General features: G+C 37.2%; 1 protein-coding gene across 1 annotated transcript in view; it reads left to right on the top strand.

Moving 5' to 3' along the window:
- The window catches only part of LOC146617881 (E3 ubiquitin-protein ligase rnf213-alpha-like), a 65,224-nt gene that overhangs the window by 9,794 nt on the left and 34,162 nt on the right, over positions 1-21,268 (top strand). Inside the window, exons 11-27 of the mRNA XM_085371787.1 lie at positions 21-213; positions 2,560-2,615; positions 2,743-2,902; positions 3,084-3,218; positions 5,682-5,780; positions 5,862-5,984; positions 6,139-6,325; positions 6,636-6,809; positions 7,499-7,651; positions 9,061-9,671; positions 10,058-10,217; positions 10,297-10,514; positions 18,258-18,395; positions 18,724-18,876; positions 18,968-20,204; positions 20,764-20,948; positions 21,103-21,258. Of these exons, the coding sequence (XP_085227913.1) occupies positions 21-213; positions 2,560-2,615; positions 2,743-2,902; positions 3,084-3,218; positions 5,682-5,780; positions 5,862-5,984; positions 6,139-6,325; positions 6,636-6,809; positions 7,499-7,651; positions 9,061-9,671; positions 10,058-10,217; positions 10,297-10,514; positions 18,258-18,395; positions 18,724-18,876; positions 18,968-20,204; positions 20,764-20,948; positions 21,103-21,258 (4,138 nt within the window). The remainder of the gene's footprint in view (positions 1-20; positions 214-2,559; positions 2,616-2,742; positions 2,903-3,083; positions 3,219-5,681; positions 5,781-5,861; positions 5,985-6,138; positions 6,326-6,635; positions 6,810-7,498; positions 7,652-9,060; positions 9,672-10,057; positions 10,218-10,296; positions 10,515-18,257; positions 18,396-18,723; positions 18,877-18,967; positions 20,205-20,763; positions 20,949-21,102; positions 21,259-21,268) is intronic.

The following is a 21,268-nucleotide window of genomic DNA, read 5'->3' as shown; positions in this document are numbered from 1 at the left end:
ACCCTAACCCCTTTAACTAGAAATTGGATTGAGATCATGAAAGAACATGCATACCTGGCAGCCATTGATCGTCTTCTTGTGCACTCTTGGATGTGTCTCATACGGGTGGATGACCTAATGAGCTTCATGTCCAGTGTGAGAGTTGAACTACTAGACATTCTTCATTATTTGCAGTTCAACATCAAATCTGGCATAACTCAACCCATGTACAAGGTAAATATTCTTAAAACAGTTATTTTGTTTTTATAATAACAGAGTAATAAATAGCAAAGTGAAATTAAAATTAATATTAATATCAAGTTTTACTTATATTTAATATTATAGAACTAAGTAATACTTGGCTGTATAAAATTAAATTGTTGTCACGTCATGTAGCTTCCCTCAGTTCTATAGAAATAAATTATTAATTAATAATACTATTTAATTAATTATTATTAATTAATCAATTTTAAATTAATAGCATTTTATAATTAGTTAATATTATTAATTATTATTTTGACTGTGGCTGTTTTTAATATGAAAAAAAAAAATTCTAGTTTTTGTGAGGGGGTTTATGTCTGCTATGTGACAAGAGACTGAGTGTTGTGTTCAAAACTCCCCCAAGCCAGACAAAATACATAGATAACATAAATAATTAAAAATAAAATGAAACAAAAAAAATTCTAAACCCAAGTAGCAACTCCAAAAATGAAAGTCAACACTGACTTTTGATTTAATACAGGGTTATAATCCTCCTCTGCCAAGTTCTCACTGTAATCCATTTCGCAAATGAATGTTTTATTATGCAGATTTATTGGTTAAATTTATTTATAGCACTCAACTATTCTGATATGCAAAGACCTGTGACTGGCTAAAGTGCCTTGTCTCGTGATATATAGGGAGTGCAGAATTATTAGGCAAGTTGTATTTTTGAGGAATAATTTTATTATTGAACAACAACCATGTTCTCAATGAACCCAAAAAACTCATTAATATCAAAGCTGAATGTTTTTGGAAGTAGTTTTTAGTTTGTTTTTAGTTTTAGCTATTTTAGGGGGATATCTGTGTGTGCAGGTGACTATTACTGTGCATAATTATTAGGCAACTTAACAAAAAACAAATATATACCCATTTCAATTATTTATTTTTACCAGTGAAACCAATATAACATCTCCACATTCACAAATATACATTTCTGACATTCAAAAACAAAACAAAAACAAATCAGCAACCAATATAGCCACCTTTCTTTGCAAGGACACTCAAAAGCCTGCCATCCATGGATTCTGTCAGTATTTTGATCTGTTCACCATCAACATTGCGTGCAGCAGCAACCACAGCCTCCCAGACACTGTTCAGAGAGGTGTACTGTTTTCCCTCCTTGTAAACCTCACATTTGATGATGGACCACAGGTTCTCAATGGGGTTCAGATCAGGTGAACAAGGTGGCCATGTCATTAGTTTTTCTTCTTTTATACCCTTTCTTGCCAGCCACGCTGTGGAGTACTTGGACGCGTTGATGGAGCATTGTCCTGCATGAAAATCATGTTTTTCTTGAAGGATGCAGACTTCTTCCTGTACCACTGCTTGAAGAAGGTGTCTTCCAGAAACTGGCAGTAGGACTGGGAGTGAGCTTGACTCCATCCTCAACCAGAAAAGGCCCCACAAGCTCATCTTTGATGATACCAGCCCAAACCAGTACTCCACCTCCACCTTGCTGGCGTCTGAGTCGGACTGGAGCTCTCTGCCCTTTACCAATCCAGCCACGGGCCCATCCATTTGGCCCATCAAGACTTACTCTCATTTCATCAGTCCATAAAACCTTAGAAAAATCAGTCTTGAGATATTTCTTGGCCCAGTCTTGACGTTTCAGCTTGTGTGTCTTGTTCAGTGGTGGTCGTCTTTCAGCCTTTCTTACCTTGGCCATGTCTCTGAGTATTGCACACCTTGTGCTTTTGGGCACTCCAGTGATGTTGCAGCTCTGAAATATGGCCAAACTGGTGGGAAGTGGCATCTTGGCAGCTGCACGCTTGACTTTTCTCAGTTCATGGGCAGTTATTTTGTGCCTTGGTTTTTCCACACGCTTCTTGCGACCCTGTTGACTATTTTGAATGAAACGCTTGATTGTTCGATGATCACGCTTCAGAAGATTTGCAATTTTGAGACTGCTGCATCCCTCTGCAAGATATCTCACTATTTTTGACTTTTCTGAGCCTGTCAAGTCCTTCTTTTGACCCATTTTGCCAAAGGAAAGGACGTTGCCTAATAATTATGCACACCTGATATAGGGTGTTGATGTCATTAGACCACACCCCTTCTCATTACAGAGATGCACATCATCTAATATGCTTAATTGGTAGTAGGCTTTCGAGCCTATACAGCTTGGAGTAAGACAACATGCATGAAGAGGATGATGTGGACAAAATACTCATTTGCCTAATAATTCTGCACTCCCTGTATTTCAGAATAGGAGCAGGAGCTGAAGTCTCTAGATTTTATATCCAGTGGCATGTGTGTTGTTGCCTTTAACAGCTATGTGTCTTCACATTCAGTTAATATCTTCTATGATTCTGATTACAGGTTCTGAAAAATTTGACATCCCATGTCATCAAAAGAGAAAGTCGCCAAAATAACAGGTACAATAAAAAGCCTCTGTCTTTCATTATAACCCAGTATCTCTGAAGAAGGATCAATATTGATTTTCAGCGTCAGTGCTGATAGCAGTCTTTCCTCAAACAATAATGTAATGTTTTCTTCTCCTAGTTTCGATGACAAAAATGGAGAGTGTTGCCTGAAAACTGCAGTAATGCTTCTTGGCTCTGTCTGTAATTTCACAAAAGGTCCAAATGACTCTGACCTTCCTCTCCACTTCCTTGAACTAGTCTGTCTGATAGCCAAGGTCTACGGCCACAATGATTCCCAGGTCAGAGCTGCTTGTTAGTCAGTTGGACTACCGTATGAGCAAAATGTCTTTATGTTTCTTTTAGCTAAACCTCAAAATTCAAAGAATACTTCAATTCTAATGCTTAAATACAAATGTAGATTTATCACATTGACAGCGTTTAGTTTATTTTATTTCATAAAGAAATTTACAACTGTTACAGACAAAAGAACGAATTCAGGAAGAGTCATTTTGGGAGACATTAGAAACAATGAGGAAGTGGCGAAGAAATACTTTCAGTAATAAACTGCTCAATGAATGGAATCATTTGCCGTTTTCTGTACCCAATGAAATAAAGGTAAGTAGAAATTGAGTAATCTTGTTCTCTGTTATGGTGTCATAAAAATAATTTATGACTTTTCTGCTCAGCACAGTAGCCACTTTATAGTGAACTTAGATATAGCTCATCTTACAAAACAAAAACGAGGGAATCAATGTACACTAACAGTCAAAGGTTTGGACACACCTTCTCATTTAATGGTTTGTCTTAATTTTTACTACTTTCTACATTGTAGATACAAACTGAAGACATCAAAGATATGAAGCAAGATATGTGGACTTATGTAGCAAAGAAAAAGAAGATAAATAAATCTAAATATGTTTTATATTTTACATTCCTCAAAGTAGCCACCCTTTGTTTTGTTGACAGCACTGCAAAGCCTCTGCCTTCTCTCAGTGAGCTTCATGATGTAGTCCTGAAATGGTTTCACTTCAAAGGTGTGCCTTGTCAGGGTTTGTTTGTGGAATTTGTTGCCTTCTTAATGGGGTTGGGACCATCAGTTGTGTTGTGCAGAAGTGAGGTTGGTAAACAGCTGACAGCCCTATTAGATAACTCTTAGAATTCACATTATGGCAAGAACCAACCAGCTAAGTAAAGAGAAATGACAGTCCATCATTACTTTAGCAACAGAAGGTCAGTCAGTCTGGAAAATTGCTCAAACTTTGAATGTGTCCCCAAGTGCAGTTGAAACAACCGTCAAAAATGGAACTGGCTTGCATGAGGACCACCCCAGGAAAGGAAGACCAAGACTCATCTCTGCTGCTGAGGATAAATTCATCACCAGCCTCAGAAATCGCACCTCAGATTAAAACCCAGATGAATGCTACACAGAGTTGGTGTAGGGGGTGCTTTGCTGGCACCACTGTTGGGGATTTATTGAAAACTGAAGGCACACTGAACCAGCATGGCTACCACAGCATTCTCCATCCCATCCGGTTTGGTTTAGTTGGACCATCATTTATTTTTCAACAGGACAATGACCTCAAACACACCTCTAGGCCATGACCAAGAAGGAGGATGATGGAGTGCTGCACCGTGGCCTGGCCTCCACAGTCACCTGACCTAAACCCAATCGAGATGATTTGGGATGAGAGTGAAGAGTGAAGGCAAAAGGGCCAAAAGGACCAACAAGTGCTCAGGATCTCTGGGAACTCTTTCAAGACTGTTGGAAAACCATTTCAAGTGACGACCTCATGAAGCTCAGAGAGAGAGAATGCTAAGAGTGTGCAATGCAATCAAAGCAAAGAGTGGCTATTTTGAAAAACCTAAAATATTAAACATGTTTTGAGTTATTTCACTTTTTTTGTTTACTACATAATTCCACATGTGTTCATTCATAGTCTTGTTGCCTTCAGTAAGAATCTACAATGTAAATAGTCATGAAAATCAAGAAGAAACATAAAAGGAGAAGGTCTTGATTCATGCTCAATCATCCAGGGAAGTAAATCTGCAAAAGTTGATTTTATTCATCTGGACGTTTTCAGTGGGAGAAATGTTTCGTCACTCATCCAAGTGACTTCTTCAGTCTCAGCTGACTGCAGGTTTCCCCAATCTTATAAACAGTACATTTGCATAATGACTGAAACCTGCACCACTGAAAGAAAAATGGGATGGGAGGTCAGTTGCTTGATCATTAATATGTAAATTCTCTGGATATTAATGATGAGTGACGAAACATTTCTCCCACTGAAAACACTACGTCCAGATGAACAAAATGAACTTTTGGGGATTAAAGGAGAAGATGTGTTGAAAAATATGACCGGTAGTTTATATATACCTTGTGGCCTCATCTTTGCCCATCTCAAAACATCTTCATAGTTGGGGACCAAAGCAAGTGAACAATAGTCTCATTTTGCTTTTAATTGCTTTTGTTTTGCTTCATTTTTGTTTTTAATTAAATGTGTACCACATTTATTTTCTGTGAAGTAAAGCACATTAATACAATATTTTTTTTCTACAAGAATAGCATGTGTGATAGGTGCATTAAAGTACGGATCAAGTGTGGACTTGATCCTTATTTAGGCTTACAGTCTGCTCTAAGCCATTGTTTTACACATATAAAAAGAGCCTGACATATCTACAACTATGAATTTGTTTTTGAAAAAAGAGAACTAAAATCAAACGAATTTCATGAAAAAAATTTTTTACCTCGCCTCTCCTTTTTCAGAATCATTTCAAGTCATTTATCATTTTAAATATAGCAACAAACAAACAATAAACAAACAGTAAATACAGTAAAAAAAAACAAACAGTAAATACTAGGACCAGTTGTTACTGTCAAGCATCTAAGTCTAATGCCACTGCAATTGGTGGTGGTGGTATCAGACAATCTTCTGTGAAATTTGAGCAGTTTAAGTCTTTTGTTTCCTGGACTGTAATTTCAGAGTTTCACATTTTCATACTTTTTTTTATCAAGCACAAGTTAACATGCCTATTAGTGGACACTGCAATAATCTATTAAAATGCACATCTTTTTTGTAGGTATGGAGCAATATCCTGACAGTATCTTTTAGTCGTGAGGAACACACTAAAAACTGGAGAAGTACATTCATGAAGGATTTTGAAGGCAAACTGAAAAAAGTAAGAATGAATTTTTATTTGAGTTGTCATCATTGCATGTGCACCTGAAAAACATATTGATGATATGTGCTTGTGTGCTAGGAAAATTATGTAAATCAAATTGGAATATACTGTACCACAATGGAAAAGGCGAGCAATACATGTCCATCATTATGCAGCACAATGGAGAAATGTGCACTGGAGGCAGTTGCACGTATTTGCCAGGTATGATTTCAAAAAATTTTGAAAAATGCTTATTAATTTCACATGATATTATTGTACATTCAATGGAAATTGAGAGGGGGGGGGGTTAATAGAAAAAGTTATAAATTCATATTAACACACACACACATTAACCTATTCCCTTTTTTCTGCTTAGGATAAATCTGGTGAAGGGGTGTTGAATCTTTTGAAAAGACATAATATCACAAAGTTTCTGAAGCTCATGTCTGTTGTTGTGGTGGAGTCATGGCCCAAAGTCAATGGAGAGTACATTCAAGGCGAAGACTCAATATTTGAGTATCTTATGAACTGGCCCATGGCCAAAACTATCTTCCAGTTGGCAGGTAAACTTTAAAATTGAAAAAAAAATGTACTACTACTCTTTATTAATGTCTAGATTATTGTTACTCTCTAGCATAATATTAATTGCACATTTCTGTGTAGTGCCCATTTCATGTTTATATTATATTTTACATAAATATGTGAACGTAAATGCCAGGCTGTGGGTTTGTAAGGCTGGATGTGTTATTTGTGTAGTATATCTATTTAACAAATTTTAGAAAATAAATGTAGAAAGCCATAAACAGACTTTCATTTTATTTTATCTAAAAAGTCAGTAAAATGTGTTTGGGTTTTTGTACTCTTGTTTTCCAGGTGCTAGAGAGGGACTGGTTGAATCATTTTCAGATGAAGCACAAACCATGATAGCTTTGGGGGCTTCAGCATTCAAATCTGTATCAGAAAAGTTCCTCAATGGAGACATTCAGTTTAAAGCTCTACTTCACATTTTCCAGAGAAAACGTGAATTTCTTGATTTGCTGAAGACAGGTGAATACGAATATCTATCTACTTCTGCCAGTTCTGCTTAGCATTCCTCTTTCTTTTCTTCACTCTTTTGTCTACTTCCCATTACTTCAGATTGTTTCTGTGCACTACTCTTTTCCTCTGAAGGGTTTTTGTTGTTTTGTGTTTGATTTGTTTTATTATTATTAATATTATTATTATTTCACCTTCTACAACACATCCCAAAGTATGAAATGAAAGTTATCTAGACATTTGAATTTAGTAACACAATTTGCAATTTTAAAAATGACGTTACATGAATAAACTCTCTACAGTTACATTGCAGTTTCACATAAAATGTAAAGCGTGTTATTGCTCCCAGTACCACGAACAAATTAATAACAGCCAATGTTCTTTAAAATCAGCAGAAGTTTGAATGGTCTATTTGATAAAATCTAGGTAAACAAAGATATTTGCATATTTACTGAATAAATGGTTTCTAATCTGTTTAATTCACAACCCAGGAATACAAAGAGGTGTGTGTGTGTGTGTGTGTGTGTGTGTGTGTGTGTGTGTGTGTGTGTGTGTGTGTGTGTGTGTGTGTGTGTGTGTGTGTGTGTGTGTCAGGAAATGTACAAGTAAAATGATAACAAAATTTCAGTTGTGTTATGTATTATGGAGCATTACCTTATTTATCTATATTTCTGGTCATCAAAGTGTTTATGCTTCTCCAGATGGTCTATGTGATGATGGTCGCTGCAAAGATGAGCAAAACATGAAAACATTACTAAGACTGAGGGAAGAAGAAGCAGCGGCAGTGAATACTGAAAAGGAGCGGGTCAAAAGTCTTCTGCAAATGTGCCAGGACGTTCCAGAGCATGTGAAAGGTGGGTGGTGCTAGCAAACTGAGAAAAAAAGAAGCTTGCAAACTAAATTCCAAAAATGTTGAGATGCCCTGTAAAATGTAAATAAAATCAAAGAACAAAACCTATATTTTGTTTACAGTAGATATAAAACATATCAAATGTTTACACTGAGAAAGTGTACAATATTAGGAAAAATATTAGCTTATTTTTAATTTGATGGCAGCAACACATCTCAAAAATTTGGGAAATTGTGCACCATCTGGTCTTCTTTTAACTGTAAATGTCTGGGAACTAAGAAGACCAGCGGCTGGACTTTTGGGAGAGGAATGTTATTAAATTTTTGTCTTACATAGTATTCTAACTGCTCAGCAGTCTTCTTTGCTGTAGCTTTTGTTTCATGATGCTTCGACGGTTTGCAGTTGGTGAAAAGGTCCCAGCATTTTCAGAACTTAATTTTTACTATTATATTTTTATATCATTATACTCTTTTTATTTAATTGTTACAACTATCATCTCAGAGTAAAAGGTTCACAGTTTAAACCTCCCTGTTCAGTGGAAGCTTTTCTGTATGACTCTGTGGGTTTTCTCTGAGTACTCCTGCACATCAGGTGCTGTTAAGGTGGTGATGGAGCTTTTGGCCCTGTTCTAGATAAGACTGCAGAAAAAAAAAAGGTCTGATATCTCCTCAATGATAGAGATTTATTTTTTTTTAAAAAGAATACCTCTGGGACAAATTTACCAATGGTCTACATGAACATAAAGCATTTTTTTCGTGTTATAAAGTTATTCTCAGGATTTTCCAAGGAGGCATAATGTCAGTTTTGCAATGAAAGGTGTGGGCACAGGTTCTTTTATGCCTGGAATAGAATTTAGCTTTTCAAAAGCCAAACGTTTTGAAGAACATTTAAATAAAACATGCTAACATGATTTACAAAAGAATGATTTTATTGCGTCGGATACGGCAGTGACAGTTTCCAATCGAATGTTTTATTTTGCTTGTTCATATTACTGGGAGAGGGTATGTGAGCATGCATTTGGCCTGGGATGGTTCAAGGGTGTCAATGTGGTGCCAGAGCTTCTGCTGTGTCCTGAAACTCTTTTCTAAGACCTCACCCTGAATGTTTATAGAACCAATTCATTGTTTTGGGTAAGAAGAACATATCTTAGTAGTTTTTCATTAGAAGTGTGGACATTCATTTTTTTAACACTGTAAAAATAAATAGATCCATATAGGAGCCTCTGGAAGGACCGAATTCAGGAGGAATTCTATTGATCTTAAAAGGCTGTTGCTACTTCATATTGAAAGAGTGAATAATGAACTCTTTGGGTCTAGAAATAATTAAACTAGGAAAGGACTGGGAAAATAATTTTTGGTGTTATATTTTCACAGTAATTTTTATGCTTACATCTTTTCCACATCTAATCCACAGTTGATTTCAATGGATTGGACAAAAAGCTTGATCAGAACACAGATACAATGAAACTGAATGAATTTATGAAGGTCCGCACTCTCGATGGACTGATCTCTCCTACATCCGTAAATGTCACTTATTTCAATCTGTGTGATACAACCTGCCAAATGGCTTCAGAACTGAATGCCATCAAAGACAGCATGATCTTCAGAACATGCTGGAAAAACCAAGTGGAGGAGCTATCAAGAGACCAATCGGATACAGATAACACTGATAGAAATGAAGAAATCTATACCCTTGACCAGGTCTACAACAAAATATTTCAGAGCTGCTACAACAATTACAAAAAGCTTTATGATAGTCTAAAGAGTGGAGAACTTCTATTGGAAGAAATTGACAACATCTTTGAAGGCTATAAAGGAAAGTGTGAAAACTTGAAAAAGGACTTAGATATCATGTGCAGAGTAGACACATCTGATAACAGAACATGGATCAAAGAAAGGGTTAACCAAATTCAGCAATACCAGGATGTTCATCTAGCAGTTGAATCTTCCAAAATCATTGAGGACATCAAAAGCATGCTATGTCCAGAAGGGGACTTCAGTGTACTGGAGAGGTTGCTGCAAATGGTATGTTTAAAATTACTTAATATTATTAAAAACAAGGTAATTGAAATAAACTCTAGCCCTTACCTGCAAAATATTCACATTTGACTTACTTTTGACTCCTTTGATGGATGAATCCAGTCATGTTCAGCTGAAGAAAATATATTCTTGATATATATTATATAATTGAGTTATTAAGATAAATTATCATCCATTAGTGATCATGTTGAACAACAGACACTGTTAAAAATCATTTTGATCTTGTTCTCAGATGTAAAATATTCTAAAAGAATGACAGACATGAAATGTGTGTGATCTAAACAACCATCATAAAACATTTATTTGGGGGTATAAATACTCTTCTATAAAATACATTTTTGTGGGATTTAATATCATTGTATATTTTTCAGAATGACTCCAGCTTCAAGAAAAACAACCTGAACTGCATTGATGATGCTTTCATAAATGCAAAAAATATTCTTAAAGGCATTACAGACAGTCGCAAGGAATGTCTTCAAAAATTCCTCCAGAGTAAAGATTTTATCCAGTGGATTAAAAAAGAACTTAAAGGTATAAAATATTCTTTTTTTTTATCATTAACAATTAAATATAGGATTTCATAACAACTAAAGAATACTTGTAACTGCAGATATCAATGAGCTGAAAGTTTTTGTTGACCTGGCATCAATCTCTGCTGGAGAAAATGACATGGATGTCGATCGAGTGGCCTGCTTTCATGATGCTGTCCTTGGTTTCTCGTCCATGCTGTATGACCTGAAGCAGGATTCTGATTTTCAGAAATTCAATGAGTCACTTGCAAAATTGTGGAAGGCACTTGATAATGACAAAGATATACCCAAGAAGCTGGTAAGACCTTCCTTTATGAAATATAACTAACATCACTGCTATAAATGGATAGAAGTACTAACATTAAGAATATGTCCTGATTTATCACTGAAGCTGTTAAAAAATTAAAAACCTTGCTTCTTTTAAATATCATAGGGTATTTAAAAGATATTTCTTAATATAGATATTACTGATACTAATCTATATTAACAATATAATCAGTAGTCTGAGGTTGGATTTAGTTAAGGAACGGTCTGACTACTGTGGATGAATTTTGCTATATGGGCTGTGAAGGTTCTCAGTCATCCAGGTCATCATGGTCTAAGGAACTTGGAAAGAAAAGCATCTGGACTTCTTTAAGTTGCTTGAAGACATGTCACCGCTCATCCAAGACGCTTCTTCAGTTCTAAGGTCAATTGGTGGAGAGTCCCAGATTTAGCTCCTAGGGGAGTGTCCTTCAAGAGGGACATAGACCCCTATCCTTGAAAGAGTGACCTTTGTCCTTTAGATGTAGACAGAAAGCCAAGTCTTGTCCTGTGGAGGTGGCTCTTCAATGTTGTGCTGTGCGTTTATGACGTGGTTGTTTGGTCACTCCAATGTAGAGGTCTGAGCATTCCTCATTACACTGTACAGCATACACTACATTATTAAGTTTGTGTTGAGGAGTTTTGTCTTTGAGATGAACCTGTTTTTTTTTTTTTCTGAGTTTGTGGCTGGGTCTGAAGTACACTGGGATGTCATGCTTGGAAAAGACTCCCCTGAGTTTTTCTGATAAACCAGCTGCATAGGGGATGACAACATTGTTGCTTTGTCTTTCTGATCTTCCCTAGATTGTGTCTGACCTTCTTTTCTGTGCATCTTTGCTGACTTGATGAGTCAGCAAAGATCACATGTTTTAAGGGCTTCCTTTACTAATAATAATGATAATGTATACTTTATTGATCCCCTTGGGGAAATTATTCTCTCTGCATTTAACCCATTCACTCAGTAAAGCAGTGGGCAGCTGCAAATCAGGCGCCCGGAGAGCAGTGTGTAGGGACGGTACCTTGCTCAGGGGTACCTCAGGGTAGCTGTTCAGTGGATTTGAACCCCCGACCTTCCGATTATGGGCCGGAACTACTGAGCTATCCCTGCCATGTGTGTGTTGGAGGGCTTAGAGGGAACATTTTATGCCCGGTGTTGTAAGGTCCTGATTACTCCAAGTTTGTGTTCCAGAAGGTGGTGGGAGTCAAAGAGGAGGTGCTGGTCCAATGACATCTAGGTCAAAATCGAAACCCAAGAAGTAGAATCCTTTAATGCTCACATCAATGCTGTAGATAAAAACATAAAGCTCACCAGGGAAGACACAAAGGCTAACTGTTTGCCATTCCTGGACTGTGCTGTGCGCATTGAAGGGAATGGAAACCGTTGAACGTTGAAGTTGAGGTTTCCATCGGACCAGCACCTCCTCTTTGACTCCCACTACCCTCTGGAACACAAACTTGGAGTAATCAGGACCCTACAACACCAGGCAGAAAATGTTCCCTCTAATCCCTGAAGGGTAAAGGAAGGAACACACACATTAAGGAAGCTCTTAAAACATGTGATTATCCTAATTGGGCTCTCATCAAGTCAGCATAGAAAAGAAGATCAGACACCAACTAGGGAAGATCAGAAAGACAAACGCAACAATGTTGTCATCCTCTATGTAGCCGGTTTATCAGAAAAACTCAGGAGAGTCTTCTCCAAGCAGGACATATCAGTGTACTTCAGACCAGCTCACAAACAGAAACTGGTTCAGATGGTTTGGAAGAGCACTGATAGAAGCCATCTATGTCCACTATGAACAACCATCTTTGAACAGAGGCGGTGGTTTACGACACCAACTGTCTGCTCTCTATGATACAGTTTTGAGATCCCTTCCCAGATGCCTTAATGCCCACTCACATCCTTGGCCTTGTGACGTACAGAAATCACATGATAGGGTGGGGCTACGTTGCACAGTGGGTTCACCCAAAACCTTGGCTGATTGTGACCCACACCCATTTTCACATCTTGGCTTGTGTGATTAGGTAGAGGATCAAACGGGGGTCCATTGTCCCTCTTGGGGGGATACTCCCATAGGGCTCAAATCTCAGGCTCTTCGCCAAGTGACCTTAGAACTGAAGAAGCTTCTCAGATAAGATGTGAAACGTCTTCAAGCAACTTAAAGAAGTCCAGACACTTTTCTTTCCGAGCTCCTTAGACTTTTCTATATGGGCTTAATATTACAGATTTGTAATATTAAAAGATTTGTTGATCAAATATGGTAGATCTTTACAAAGTTGATGCAATATCCATGATTTATTGCTTTATAAATTTTTTAGATGTGAAATAAATGAACTTAGTAAGTACATTTATTTATTTATTTATTTATAGAGTGACTTTCAAAAAATCAAAAGGCATCTCTCTGTAAATAAAACCAACAGTGCAAAAAAACATTAGACCAGGAATAAAATGACACCAAAAAAGTGAAAAAACCATAGCCTGACTGTCAATTTAAAAGGATACATTTTTAGCTGCTTTTTGAAAGAGTCCACTGAATTTACAGATTGCAAAGTGGATTGTGGAAAACACGGAATTCTCTCCTCAATCTTAAAAAAAGATTATTCCTTTTTAAAATGCTTGTGAGTAAAGTAGCGGGACCAGACGGTTTATGTGCTGAGTTTTATAGAGAATCCCGAGAAATGTTAGCTGGCCCGTTGTTGAACATGTACAATGACTTCTTTAAAAAGGGTCTCTTGCCCAATTCTTTAAGCCAATATATCCCTTATACTTAAAAAAGGTAAGCTATCTGAAGATTGTGCCTCCTACAGGCCAATCTCTTTGTTGAATGTGGATCTGAAAATCCTCTCCAAGATATTAGAAAAACATCTAGAACTTTTACTCCCCTTGCTAATTAAAAAGGACCAAAGGGGTTTCATTAAAGGGCACAACTCATATAATAACATGCGTATGTTGTTGAATATGATCCAGTTCTTCCAACAAAAGTCTCTACTTGGTTTGGTGATCTTCCTTGATGCCCAGAAGGCATTTGTCAGTGTTGAATGGTCTCACCTGTTTTTTACACACTGGTTTCAGTGGAAATGTTATAAACTGGATTAAGTTACTTTATAACAATCCCTGCTCTGCAGTTCTCACAAACTGGGGTGCGGTCCTCCAACTTCCAGATACTGAAGGGAACTAGACAAGGCTGTCCCCTCTCCCCTTTGCTCCTTGCCTTGACCATAGAGGCAGATGCAGTACGAGCTCAAGTAGACATACTCAGGCAGACATACATGGTGTATCCATAGGACAAAGACAGCATAAGATTACTTTGTATGCTGATGATGTACTTGTTGTGTTGACTCGGCTGGAAACATCAATCCCCTCTGTGGTTGAAACTGTTAATAAATTTAGCAAGATCTCAGGCTATAAAATTAATTTCAATAAATCAGAGATGATGCTATTGGACAGTCTGAGACAAAGACCACGGGTCCCTTCTGCATTTCCCTTCACTTGGTCCTGACAGGGCTTTACGTATCTGGGAATTAGGGTCACACCTGCTTTTAACCAGATAAATAAAAGTAATTTTACGCCCCTATTTGAGCAGTTCAATTTAGATTTGGAGAGATGGAAGTCCTTACCTCTATCCTGGCTCGGTCATATCGCTCTTCTGAAAATAAACATTCTACACAGGCTACTTTACCCAATACAGATGGTTCCAACCCTTATCCCACCAAAAACTATTCAAACTCTAAATGGCTGGTTTACCTCCTTTGTTTGGGCAGGGAGGAAACTTTGTCTTAAAATATCCACGTTATGTCTTCCATCCTCAAAGCGGGCCTTGATTTAGTATCAGCTAAGTATCAGCTGAGCACCCATATGCGTATAGCTGCCGATTGGGTACAACAGCCTGCTCCTGTCTGGTTGGATATCGAGAGCTCTTTGTCCAACTTCCCTTTGAAAAATTTGCTTTTTGTGGGAAAACCTAAGACCTTAAGGATGTTCTGTTCTGGATCTACTGTTAGAGCTTGGCAAATGGTTCAAAACCTAGAAGGAAAGTCTCACTTAACATCTCTTTTCACCCCCTTATCCGACTATCCTCTCTTTCTGCCTGGGACCACTAACCCTGGCTTTCGGAACTGGGCTACGAATGTTTTTTTTCTCCTTCTTCTGACTTAATGCCCAGGTCGAAGCTTATGTAAATACAACATTCATAGGTACGACTTCTTTAGATATTTACAAGTGAGGGACCATATCCAAAGGGCTACAACAATGCGTAATAATCAAACCCTCTCTAACTGTGAAAAGCCAAAACCTTATTTCAGCCAAACCTCAGAACTTTTATAAAGAAAATTATGGCCTGTTAACAGAGTTTGGGGTCATGGACACAACTTATTTGAAGAGGACTTGGGAAAAGGAATTGCATATTGAGATTAGTGACGAGCATCTGTAATAAAGTAAAGGCAAGCCAAATTAAAATTCTACACATAGCTCACATATCACCTTCTCAACACCATAAATACAATTCAGACCTTTCTCCGCTGTGCCCTAAAAGTAAAATAGAGGTGGGCAACCTCACGCACTGTCTATGGTCCTGCCAGAAAATACAATTTTGGTTTGTCATAAAGCATGAACTGGATAAGATCTTCACCACTGACACTGAATGCAATCCATTCTGTATGCTACTCGGAGTGGCGAATGACCAAATCAGGGGGAAGTTTGGAAAGCAGTTCTATGGGCTGTTAACTTTCTGTGCAAGGAAATGTGTCCTTTTGAACTGGATCACGAACACGACCCCATCTAAGACTCAGTGGCACCGGACTGTACTGGAGTATGTGTCACTAGATTTCCTAAGATGCAAGTTACATAGTAAGGACAAGAAGTTTCATAAAATATGGGACCCATTTGTGGCGTGTGCCGGCTTGGATATTTCTGCTATTTTCTCACGGTCCCTGGTATAATACAAGCATGTCACTGCTATTTTACATATGAGCAGTGTTGGTTCAAGTTACTTGAAAAAAGTAATCAGTAACTAATTACCGATTACTTCCCCAAAAAAGTAATCCAGTTACTTTACTGATTACTTATTTTCAAAAGTAATTAATTACTTAGTTACTTAGTTACTTTTTAAAAACACGATCTACAACCTGAATAGGTGATGAAGCGATAGATCTTTCAGCCCAATTCTACTTTTTCTGCATAATCCATCATACAAAATGTAATCAAATGGAAAAGTCTCTTTTTAAAACTTGTTTATTAGTTTTAACCTTTTAACTTTATGCATCAAGCAAAAATGTAATTATCAGTGTTGGGTAAGTTACTTTAAAATAGTAACTTAGTTACATTACTAGTTACTTCTCTCAAAAGTAACTCTGTTACTTCAAGTTACTCGTTACTTTCAAACTAACTAGTTACTAGGGAAAGTAACTTTGGTTTTACTCAGAATTCTCTTGTTAATGTGTTTCTTCCATAACTTTGCCAGTCTTCTAGCTTGCTTACTTGCCACAAGTGCACTGTGCCACCTACCAATAGAAAGGAAAAGATAATGTGCATATTTCCATGAGAGAAATCCCACGCCTGGACCGTCATTGACTGCTGCCATGATTCTAGCCTACGTCACGGCGTCATGTGCGCCTTTTACATCCAACACAAAAACTGCAGTCGTGGTGCTTTCGATTGTACTCAGAACTCGGAAATTCTGCCTTCTGAATAGGAAGATGTAGGCAACACCAGACTGCAGATGAGCTGCATACAGAGCTGGACTGGGACAGAAAATCGTCCCGGGAATTTTGACTAGAGACCGGCCCACCATTATAGGAAAAATTATAAAGCCTTTGAATGAAAACAAACGCTGTTGTGACAGTGATGAACACTGTTTTGATGGTATATATGCATCAATCTATCAATCATTTGTTGTAAGATTCAGATAATTATTTTTTAAAAGCTAGACATTTTAAATGAGAATAAGAAAGAAAAATATTTCTTTGTGCCCCCCTCTCCCTGTTAATGTCCTACCTGCCCCCCTGGCAACACTTTGCTAGACCCGCCCCTGCACAGTTACCAGCTGTCAGTTACCTAAAAAAGGATCCTGGGGTTATTTGTCTCTCAGAAACAGTTCATAACTTCCCTTCAACTCATTCATGTCACCTAAAAGGTAAACCTGTTTCTCCATCACCTGTTCAGCTCAGGTGTGAAATGTATAGTTTTCAGGGTTTTTATCGGTTTTCAGCGTTATTTTGTTATCGTTTTTCCTGGGTCTTTTCATGTGTGTTATGAATAAATCTTCTTTTTTTTGGTACCGGTACTAGTTTTATTTTGTTGTATTTATCCGCGACACCTTAAAGGCCGGTCCATGAAAATATTGTCGGGCATAAACCGGTCCGTGGCGCAAAAAAGGTTGGGGACCGCTGGCGTAGGCGGAGGTTTGCCCTGGTGCAGGTGTGCCACAGCGGTCAGTTGAAGAATCCACGAGTTTCTCTGTGAATTTCCCATTACGTGGTAGCGCACTCCCGGTGCTTGCTTGGAAGTTTAGGGGGTTTTTTGCTGTAAAAAGAAGTTTTCTTCCCACACACAACGGACACTAATGTTTTTGTCACTTTTTATGGAATCAAACTCAAAGTAAGGTCAGTACTTCCACGCTTTAAACGCTGCACGCTCATACTCTCTCCCGCACTCGATATATGATCCATTGTTGATCTGCACACAGCTGTTGCCACGAACGTCGCAAAAAAATCACGGTTTTAGTAACGCAGTAATGCAGCGTTCCTACGGGAAAGTAACGGTAATCTAATTACCGTTTTTGCAAGAGTAATTCCTTACTTTACTCGTTACCTGAAAAAAGTAATCTGGGCAGTAACGCGTTACATCTGATGGGCAATAACGCGTTACTTGTAACGCGTTCCTGCCCATCTCTGCATATGAGTATTGCTAATTGTGTCTCAACATCAAAGTGTCTTAATTTTCTATTTATTTATTTGTATCCTTGAGCTGAGTTGTTTGTTTTGTCTGTTTTGTTTTGGTTTGGGTTTGTTTTGTTTTGTTTTATGGTGGTGTTATTGTAAAGATTAAAACTCAATAAATGCCTTTAAGGAAAAAATGCTTATGAGCAGGACCACCAGGATCTATAAGAACTTTCTAAACTTTATACTAAAGTAGTTCCTAAGGCAGTAAGTTTGTAAGTTGTGTATAAATTCAATATTAACCACTGGACATAACAAACAAATAAAATATAAACTAAAACTGCTGTTGAATAAAAATGAAGAAGGAACTTAAAATATTCAACAGAAAAACAACCACATTTTGGACTACGCTCCAGGTTTGCCAAATATATTTTAATGTGGCACAATAACACTCTTATTACCTAACTGATTCTGAATGCCAAAGTGGCTACAATACTACTCATCCTCACCTTCATCAGGAGTGGGAGCAGTCAAATAGCAAATCTAAATAATGTAGATTACACAAATTTAAAGTTGTGTCTATTAAGGAATTATTTTGGGAAGGAAGCCTTCTCAATAAAAGGATTTATTTGGAAGTCAGTATACAGCAAAATAATTACTAAACCACTGCCACAAACCAAGTATATAAAAAGAAAAACTACAGTCTGTGATATGCTCGGGTTATCTCTTTTGATTTACCATGTCCGTAGTCTGGAACACATATTTCCAATTAACTCATCTTCAATTATTTTATTGGACATTTATAAAAACATTTAGTCCACCTAGAAATACATAAATTGTTTTGTTTGATGTCTCATTTCAGCGGGATACTTCACGCCACCTGGACTGGTTAACAACTGTTAGAGAAAGCCATGGATCTGTTGAATTTTCATCTCTGTCTCTGGCTACATCCATCAATGAAAGGGGAATATATTTTATCAAGGCACAAAACCAGAAAAAGGTACACAAATGAATTACATGTCAGTGTTTTATAATTTCAAAATAAATAAAAAATAGTTTTACAATAAAACATTGTAAAACTTTTTCTTGTAGTAGTTAGTGTCACCTTTTATGTGAATTTCTTTGTAATTTTATTTGAGTATTATGTATATAAATTCTAAAAAACAAACATATTTGAACAATAAATTTTTTAGATAAGTTCCCCTTTAAGCTGATTTTCCTGTTAACCTTTCACTGTACTAATGTGCGTATGTGCATGGAATCATAGTTTCTCGGTCGAAGGACAAACACACTTCTACAGTAATCATTTTTTATTTTTCCCTTTTTAGATTACTTTAGAGAATTCACTGACCTTGCAAATTGAGGATGGACATGCAAACATGACATATACCTATGAGGACCTGAAAGAACTGCAAAATAAACTTATGCTTATGTCTGGAAAAAAGCAACAAAATCAGAGCGAAGTGGAGCGCTTCACTGAGGTATGATTTTGTTATCATTTGCTACATTGATGTTTTAACAATAGCTTATATTTTTATGTCACCTGTAATCTAATTTCTTCTTCATATTCAGGTGTTTGAAAACATCCAAAGATTTGCCAAAGCATTCGTAGACCTTCACACTGCAGGGAACCCACTTTTCAGGTGTTGGGAAGCTAAGATTTTTTGTAAAACTCAGAGTGACCCATGTATCATTATGGAAATTAGGTTTTGCAAGACCCTGTGTGGCTTCCAAGTAAATGGAAACTTAGTTGAACAGCTTACGGCTCTATCCAAGAAGATGGAGATGTTTCTTGATGACTGGCAAAACCTCATGGACACACAGAGATTTAACCACTACTACTTAAACTACTTCACAGCAGAACAAATATTCTACTTGTGCAGTGTTCTGATTCCAACAAACATGAATGCAGAACTCGAAGACAAAGCGCTGATGATGCTTTCTTTTATCAAAGCAAACTGCACAACATCAGATGTCCGGAGTATTTGGAGAAGGTTTTATAACCAATATGGCAAAAGGGATAATGAACACAGTGAGCCATCGTCACCCAGTGTTAGTCATTTTGCACATGACAGTGACTCAGCAGATGAAGCAGACAAGGCTCTTGGATTGAAAGAGTTGGAGGAGTTGTGGGATGGCTACATGAAAAACAAGGAAATATTTTTCCATGACTTACTAGACATTAGGAGTTTAGGACGTCTCTTGCAGTTGATGACAGAAAACCGAAATCAGAATGAGTTGGAAGATGAACCGGTACTCTCAGAGACGAAAGACCATTCACTCAGAAGGGAGTTTCCAAAAGGCCTAAAGTCAAAACAACCTAATCTCATAATCTGCCAACATGATGAGATCCTGACTTCAAGTATCTGCTTGTACATGACCAGTGACTTTGAGCCATTGCCAACTTATGATGAAGTGTTTTTGTGTACCCCTTCAACATCTTATGAACAAGTAGAGCTTTTCCTGAGAAGATGCCTCACATCAGGTGACACTGGCCAGAAGATTTACACAATGCTGTGGGCAGACCAGCTTTCCTATGATGTTAGCTGTGCAATGGAAAAGTGTTTTCAGAAACTGCATTCCCATAAAAAGGATTATAGGCTAGTGATCTTTTGCAGCTCTGATAGAGAGCACACTTATATCCCTACTGCCTTCAGTCAGTACAAAACAGACTTTGTGCCACAAGAGCCACTGGAAAAGATCCAGCAGTACTTGTCCCTTCATTACATCGTTACCTCAGATTACAAGAACGCCATGTTCAAAGGTGGCCATTCTCTGGGTATTGTTGCTTCCAGTCGTGCAGGAGTTGGTGAGTTTTAAATGTGACTTTCTCTCCGTCAATCCATTATGTAAAATAATTGTTAAGATGGGACATCAATAAAACCTTAAAAAATACATCTCTTTTTACGTTTATGCATAAATTTGCTCTAAAAGCTTTAATCCAGACTTTAATAAGGTTTTATTCATGCATTTTGCAATATCATCTACTATAGATAAAGACAATATGTAGTTCCTTTATCACATATTTTTTAGGGAACCCCATGTAATTTTGTTAAAGTGGTACACTCCTTTAAAATCCATCTTAAAGCATGTTTGTTGTAATTTAATAACATAGTTATTTACACAGCATACAGCAACTTTCAGATTTCAGTTATTTTACTTTAAAATGTCCAGTAATGCTTAGCAGTTACTTTAATACTGACAACAAGTGCAAATATCTTTGAAATACGTTTTACAATAAATATTATAAGTTTGCCGTATTTATATAGAAAACAGGGTACTGAATTGTATCTTGCGTTGTGTGAAAAATACAATTATTGACATGATTTCTGTCAACCAGTTAATAGATTGTTATTCTACCATTTTAGGCAAGTCACTGTATGTCCAAAGACTGTATGAAAAGCTAAAGAAATGTGCCACACAAGGAATGCCATTTAAGAAGTGCATCAGACTAACTGAACATGAGGTTGATGATAACAAGATTCTTCAGTTTTTGTATGACACACCACAACAAAATGATATTAAGGTGTTTCACTTTGATGTCACATCTTCGGTAAGTCATTTTTAAGTAGCCATAGTAAAAGTGCTATTATTTATGAAATTATTCAATTTAAATCTAAATTTTGATTCTTTGAGAATCCCTTAGCTAGTCATAAATTGCTTTATCTAGTAATACCGATTTTTTTTTTCTCATACGTTGTTTATAGGTGCAAAAAGGCCTGAATGAGCTGATATTCAAGCTATTCTTTTTGCGGTACCTGATGGATTCAGATGGACAGATGTGGCACTGCAGCCAGAACCACTTATATATCATTGAATTACTAGAAACCACAAATGATCAGAACAGATGTGCCACCAGATCAGTGAGTGGAG

The sequence above is a fragment of the Diplotaxodon limnothrissa genome, linkage group LG15 (genome assembly GCF_057381915.1).
Source record: "Diplotaxodon limnothrissa isolate DT_005_m linkage group LG15, D_limnothrissa_male_GT1.1, whole genome shotgun sequence".
NCBI classification, from domain to species: domain Eukaryota; kingdom Metazoa; phylum Chordata; class Actinopteri; order Cichliformes; family Cichlidae; genus Diplotaxodon; species Diplotaxodon limnothrissa.
The sequence above is the reverse complement of the archived record's forward strand: the minus strand, read 5'-3'. Positions and strand labels throughout refer to the sequence as shown.